At 39.4% G+C, this 7523-nt stretch overlaps 1 protein-coding gene across 13 annotated transcripts in view; it reads left to right on the top strand.

The window, feature by feature from the left end:
• The window catches only part of inpp4b (inositol polyphosphate-4-phosphatase type II B), a 156963-nt gene extending 150957 nt beyond the window's left edge, over window positions 1-6006 (top strand). For 10 of the 13 annotated variants that reach the window (XM_077525132.1, XM_077525139.1, XM_077525135.1 and 7 more), the window contains one exon: window positions 3159-3349. In XM_077525132.1, the coding sequence (XP_077381258.1) occupies window positions 3159-3333 (175 nt within the window). In that variant the 3' untranslated portion in view covers window positions 3334-3349. Of the gene's footprint in view, window positions 1-3158; window positions 3350-5665 lie in introns of those variants that run through there. The other 3 variants (XM_077525138.1, XM_077525137.1, XM_077525145.1) reach the window with 2 other exon arrangements.
• Window positions 6007-7523: the final 1517 nt, after the last annotated feature.

A 7523-nucleotide genomic window follows, 5' to 3' on the forward strand; every position in this document is an offset into this window, starting at 1 on the left:
AAAAACAACTTTAAGCCACTATAACATTCTGTACAGTAGTAGACAGATGGATGACACTTGATTGCAAAAGTTTCGCCTCCTGCAGCATTACAAAATATTAGCATCCAGTAAGTAGCGCATCGGATTGACACAAATCCATTGCAGGGAAAAAAGAAAAAAAAAAAAAAAAAAGAACCTACACGTGTGATATGAACACCTAGTCACTAGTCAGCCATTGTGTTTGTGGAACTTTTTTGGAATTTGGGGCCATTTCTGAAGGATCAGACATGAAAAAAGTTTACATGACACTAAACTTAGTTAGGATGGCACTCAAAAAAACTTTCAAAACTTCACCTCAACCCACTTTTCTTGAGTATTTTTATTTTTTTTTAATGAAAAACATTTGATATTGTACTTGTCAAATAAGACTTTTTTTTTTTCTTCTGTTCTTACAATCCATTAAGAGATTTGGTGTTAAACACTCAATTTCGGTGTTCTAATGTCCTCGTTGCACAGTAATAATAATAAATAACAAATAACCAAAATATAAAACAAGTACATGATTCATTATAATAAATTAAATAATTTTTAAGTATTTATTAATTAATTGTAATTCACTAATTATTATTAATTATAATAAATAAATATATAATATAAAAAAATAAATAAATAAGAATAATGTGACTTTGCCAAACCAGTTTTCTTGTCAAACGCTGTTTTAACGGACATGTCGTTATCCTCAGCATTTGCTCAAAATCTTAGTGAACAGATTGGAGCTCATTTTCAAATGTTAAGTGCAAACGTCTGGGGGGGGGAGTGTCTTGAAGTGAAAATTACTCATTCGAAAGGGGATTTTGAGGTTGCCTCCTACTGGCCTGGCATGCACATTGCAGCCTTTTTGGAGGTCTGTTTTCTCATGCCTACGTAGTAAGCATAAGCAAATCTATACAGCACAATGGTACCTTGAAGTTACGAACCAACACGTGGAAATTGTATTTATTTATTTATTTCGCTGTGTTATGAGACAAAATTTGCAATATGAGCCACTTAGTGAAAGTAAACTTGAATAAATTTATACGTATTTGCACGCACGCACGCAAACGCACGCAAACGCACACACGCAAACGCACGCACGCACGCAAACGCACGCACGCAAACGCACGCACACATACACACACACAAAAAAAAAAAAAAAAAAAAAAAAAAAAAAAAAAAAAGGAAAAGAGCAATGATGACAAGACGTTGAATCGGTAAGACTACCGAATGAACAATTCTGAGCTCTTCAAAAAAAAAAAAAAAAAAAAAAAAAAAAAAAAAAAAAAAAAAAAAAAAAAAAAAAAGAAAGTAAACTTGAATTAATTTAGTTGAACTGACCCTTTAACATGAGTTACATTTGTGTCCATACACCCCACCCTGCTTGTCGCATTCCACCATCACCACCCACACACACACGTTTCCATGGATACGTGTCCCAAACACCACCCAACAACAACAAAACAAGGTCTTTATTATGACCGCACAGGTTCATCAAAAGTTTCCAAATGGTATAAACATCCAAAGTGAGAGATTAGAGGCATGAAAACAAAGTTGTTTTGTTTTTTTAACTCCCGAGCCGAGCCGCTTGTGTTGATGTACGCTCGGCATGCTGGAATGTGCTTTTTGACCCCGCTCGCATGCTTTCCGGTAAGATGACAGGGCTTGCCCAAAACAAACCTTTTAAAACATCATAATACAAAGTAGGTCCGTGATGAAGACCTGCTCGACTGGTTGGCATCCACAACCTGGATGGCGAATGCGGATTCTGCAACACCTGTGCTCTCAGATGCAACTCATGTCGCACTGGGTGTGGTACAATCAGAGAAGGGCTTGATGTATTGTGCGCTGTAGGACGACCAATTGACTCTCGTCTAACTGTACCCAGGTGTGCTATGTTCAATGATGTGGGGAAACCAGTTTCTCACGCTCACCACCTCTTTTTAAAAGGGAAATCTAGCTTAAGCATTTCTTGGCAATAATGTGACCTCACTAGTCTAAGAATGACATTCTGATAAATATGAGTTGTGAAGCAAAATCCAGCCGTTTCTGATCCATCTCAGGCTCAGGCAACGAACCAATCACAGCTCACCTGTTTTCTGAAGCTGAGCTGTGATTGGTTGTTACCTGATACCTGAGCAACTGTGATGTCATCTTCACTCGACAGCAAGTGACAAAATGGCTGCCTTATGATACTGATACTGCAGGATTTTTGCTGCTTAACTCATATTCCACTCACAATATCCTCCTGACGACCAACAATTCAAATTTGTCCTCTGTAGTGGACCTTTTTAAAACCTGAATATCTCCCACCCAGTGCAGACGATTGAATTAATTCCTTTTGCGCTCTATAGAGGACATTCAGAGCTTTCCAATGATACCAAATGTATCGGGGGCTTTGCTACATTTGATTGCATCATAAAAGAAAATGGCTTCCCTCAGTGCAAGCACTTTTTAGGGAAGTGTATAACACTTTTTATTGAACAAATTTAGGCTTTAAATGTTGTTAGCATGTTTTCTATAAGACTCTTAAGAACACATTAAATTATTTTAACTGTATTTGAGCCTAGCATTTGAGTTTTAAAAAATGTCCTCTGTAGTGGACACATCATAGCTTAAAAATAAAAACTTTTTTTTTTTTTTTTCAAAAATGTCTTGCAGTGTTCCTGTTACTTCACACAGATTGTGGAATATCAAAATAAACATGATTGGACAATATTTTTGTTCCTGGTAGTCAGGAGGATATAACCACAATACTGTATTTAGACTAGTGGGGCTGCATAGAACATATTGTCAAGAATTTTTTAGGCGGTTGACTCCACCTTCCTTGGGTCCAGCAAGGATTCTTTCAAGGATGCACAAAGCAAAATCTTCAAGAGTGCAATCCCAGGTTTATAATTTGAGGTAGAATAATAGTTTTAACCTGAAACAGGTGTATGAATGGAGTTGGTAGGTCGGAAAGTTCCTGCATGCCGCCTTCTCACCATCCATGCTGCATTCCTCCATTTCCATCATGGCTCGTCCTTCGACTTCCTTGTTGTCTTCATCCTCCCAGGATAGAAATCTCATACTAACCTGCCTATTTTGGCTCTCTCTCTGCCCGCAATCGGGGGCGATGTCCGTCCTAATGTCCCTCCCCCCCTCAGTCGGCTGTCCCACGGAGAGTTGGGCCTCTGGGAGGACCCCGAGGCGGGCGCGGCGGCCGAGAGCAAACCCACGTCGCGTCACTTTTACCCCATCGCCCTGCTGCTCGTCAGCTCCCACCTGCTGGTCGTCTGGCTCATTTTAAGTTTGGTTTTTCTGCTGGCAAAGTATCAATAAAGCTGCTGACAACTGACCACGCCTTCGCTCGCTCTCTTCGGCACCCGTGCTCGCCATTCTTCGTCGTGACACTCGCACACATATGCTGCATTCGAGGATGGTCGGAAATATCCGAGTTCAAACCTGGAAGTGCGTCCGGGAACGCCCCCTTGAACTCGGAAATTCCACTCGCGAAGTCGGAAAAAACCAAGGACCCCGACTTCCGAATGGCAAAACACAATTTGCTCGAGTATAAAACTAGATAACTTTCTTCATTCATAAATATTCACCATAACTTCATGTAATGCAACGTACGTGACAGTATTGCCGCTATATCCCTCCATGAAATTATACGGTAAACTACTTAACTGTATGGAATATTTATGAAATAAGATTAAAACAATAAATGAAGCAAAATTGCAAAAAGGTAAGTTTTCTGGAGGTCAAATTGAGTTTTGAGGACCAAAATAAAAAACAATTTATCACGATCCGCCATTTTGGTTGTTTACTTTCACCTCGAACGCTTTGAGGTCGGAACTGGGAAGTTTCAACTCGGATATTCCCGACTTCCGACCATCCTCGAATGCAGCAATACAACTTTCTGAGGATTTGGTTCTATTGTACTGCTTGAATGATGAGGGTTGCTATTGTGTGTATTTCAAAGTGTCAGGTGCGTGTCTGCTCACTAACTTGAACTAAAAACTTACATGAGCATTTGACCATTCATTTCAACTAACGGGCTGTTGTTAAAAGCAACTTTTTAGTTAACCTACATTGTTAGCGTTAGCTTAAATCGCGATGATGCTATTGTTAGCATTCGGTCAATTTGAGTCCGGTAACACTGCCAGTAAAATCCAAGTGGAGTCAAAACAAGTGTTACGGCCGTTCCCATCAGGCAGACTTTACCAGATCGGCGGCCTCCTGTTGCTGGAATGTTGCGTTCAAGTTGTCGTACCGGACAAACAATTCACGTTTAATAGCGCGACAAACAAGGGCAGGGTTGTAATCAACAGACTTGTGATTTGGGGAAATGTGCAGCTGAGGAAATCTGAGACGTCGGTGACGCAAGTGGTTGTCGTCCTTCACGTCACTTTCCAAGTGGACTTTGTTGCTGTATAATAAGCTCATGCCAACGCCGCACCCTCAAGATTGCTCGCTTACACTACTTGAGGCTTGTTCTCTTTATTGTGGACAAACAAGTGGAGTTCTTACTTGTCATTTTGAATTACTCATAACATATTTATTGTGTGTATTTCATTTCACACAATCATTTTTGCCGTGTTAAACAGGACACTTAAAATAAAAATGATATAATTGTTGTTGGCTTTTTGTTTTTTTACCCCGAAAAGTAATATAATTTTCAAAACAAAACAAAACAATCCGTAGTCATCATTATATTCAGAGAAATTATATGGCAATATTGTATATTTTCTCACTTCATATTCAGGTATGTTTTTCTTATATTTCTTACATATATTGACTGAATTTAGAAAATTAAAGAATTTGAATGCACCGTACCCTGCAGAAAAAAAAAAACATTTGTATTCAATTTTTTGTCAATAGAAAAATTATTTTACTTTTTTTAATGACATAAAGAGCCAAAAGACAGCAATGTCCAATGGTATCCGTACTTGTATATTATTTTCTTATTATTTTTAACCATAGCTATTTTATTAGGAAATTTGCTGTAATTTCATTGAAAAATAATTATAAAGTATTGTAGTACATTATATATTTTTTTTTTTTACTTTTGCAAACAATATTATCATTAGATTATTATTATTTATTTATTGTACTGCCAGGCCAGTATGTTTTGGTTTAGTCACATCTTTTTCAAAAGTTATTAAAGGGATACTTTACTTATGTAGCCATTTTTGGCAGTCAAACATTAATATTTTGCCTATAATAAATTTTATATTTTCATTGTTTTTCATGTACAATCAGTACCTTTAAAAACACATTTTGCAACTTGCTGTCGACTGAAAATGACATCACAAAGGCTCAGTTAACCAATCACAGCTCAGCTTGTCAAAGTCACATGACCAAACTTGGAAAACAGGTGACCTGTGATTGGTTACCTGAGCCCTTGTGATGTCATTTTCAGTCGACAGCAAGTTGCAAAATGTGTTTTTAAAGGTACTAATTGTGCGTGAGAAATAATGAAATTATCAAATTAATTCTAGACAAAATATTCACTTTTTATTGCGATAATGGGCTAAATAAGTGAAGGATCTTTTTAATTTTTTTTAAATGCCAACATTTTACATGTAATTTTTAGGAAGCACATTTTGAGTTGAATTTGAAAATCCTGTGGTAACCGCTGCTGCTGCTGTCGTTGCATTTTGGCCGCCAGAGAAGGCTGCCGCATGGACAACGTGGAGAAGAACATCGGCTGCAGGAAGTACGCCTTCAACATGTTGCAGCTGATGGCCTTCCCAAAGTCTTACCGGCCGCCCGACGGCTCGTACGGAAAGGTGGACACTTGACCCGCTTCCTGTCTTTGTTGTTTATTTGCCGCCTGGTGTTCACTGATAAGGTACCGTCGGGTCCGATGAGCAGCTCTACATGTCATACGTGTCATTTCTGAATACTGTACAACAAATATTTATTTTTTTTCTACGCCGAAACATTGGGTTTGACCCGTTTTGTACAAAATGTCATTTGTTGCCTTGAACAAATAAAAACGTATTTCTATTTGCTTGTCATGTCCTTAAGTGTGAATCTTTCCTTATTAAAATGAATGGAAATTCCTTAAACCGATTCCGTAAAACAGACAAGAAATGTTGAAAAATAACACTTTGTAGAATTGTAAAACAGTAATAATATAGTAATTGATGTTTTAAAAAAAGAAAGAAATTAAGCAATTTGTGCATCATGAAGTCATACTTTAATTCATCTTTGCAACCAGGGGGCAGTATAATGTATACATTTATACACAGAAGAGGGTCAAAAAATTACAGAGTCGTTTCTCCACAGAAGATAAAGAATATATGCCTGTGATATATGCCTGTGAGTATTGTGTGTCTACATGTGTAACTCGGATGGATAAAGCTGTTGCCTCTTTTTTTTTTTTTTTTTTTTTTTGTAAAATTATTATCTGCATAATTGACTTTGGGGTGAAATTTCAGGATGAAGCGGTGAACTTAATTTGACCTTTAATGTTTCACTATTCACTACACAACATGTGTTGTGTACTGAGAGGTTTGGATCCCAAAGGCGCAGACACAAATAAGATTTTATCTGTTATCTGCGCTGTGGGGGCCCGCTGGGCCTCGTTCTGCGGCCTTGGGCTCGGGGGTGTGGGCCGGGGCTGGGGCGGGGGTGTTCCGGGCGTCTGGGTCGGCTCGCCGACCGGTGTCCGCTCGGGTGGCTTGGGGGTGGCCTTGGTGCTGCCGCGGCCTGGGGATTTTGGGGGTGGGGGGGGTGGGGGCTCGCTTTGCTGGACCGCGGTTGACGGCTTCTTTCTTTGGTGGTGGTCCTTATGCATGCCAGATCCGTCGCACCAGCATCTACTGAAACTCAACAGAAGTAGCCTCTCCCTCCCACAGCCCCTTGAATCAGTGGGTGCTGGTGTCTGTGGATCTCACTTTGCTTTATCTATCCTTCCCTCCTTCCTCTCTTTAGTTTTTCCTCTGGTCACTTAAGATCTCAATTTATTGGAAGTTTGAGGTTTCTGGGGTTGGCATAAGACTCTGGTTTTGTAACCACGCAGGAGGGGTTTTGTTGGTGCTGGATTTCACTTTGATGGATTGGATGTACTGGCTTCTATGGATCTCACTCTGCCTTATCGATCCTTCCCTCCTTCCTCTCTTTAGTTTTTCCTCTGGTCTCTTGAGATCTCGCTAAATTTGCTGGAATTTAGAGGCTTCCGGGGTTGGCGTAAGACTTTGATTTTGTAATCATGGGGTAGGCAGGAAGTGTTTGGTCGGTGCTGGATTTCACTTTGATTTATCTTTCTTTTCTCTTTATTTTTTTCTGACCTTTTCTCTGGTCTCCTGACCATTTAAACCTCACGACTCTGGCAAGATTCTGAAGTACCTGGTTAAGGCGAAGGGTAATGGGATATTTATAAGGCTTTAGGTGAATTCATGAGTATAAATTTATACGTATTTGCACGCACGCGCGCGCACGCACGCACGCAAACGCACACACGCAAACGCACGCACACACAAAAAAAAGAGCAATGATGATAAGACGTTAAAAAAAACAAA

The sequence above is a fragment of the Festucalex cinctus genome, chromosome 6 (assembly GCF_051991245.1).
Source record: "Festucalex cinctus isolate MCC-2025b chromosome 6, RoL_Fcin_1.0, whole genome shotgun sequence".
Classification (NCBI taxonomy): domain Eukaryota; kingdom Metazoa; phylum Chordata; class Actinopteri; order Syngnathiformes; family Syngnathidae; genus Festucalex; species Festucalex cinctus.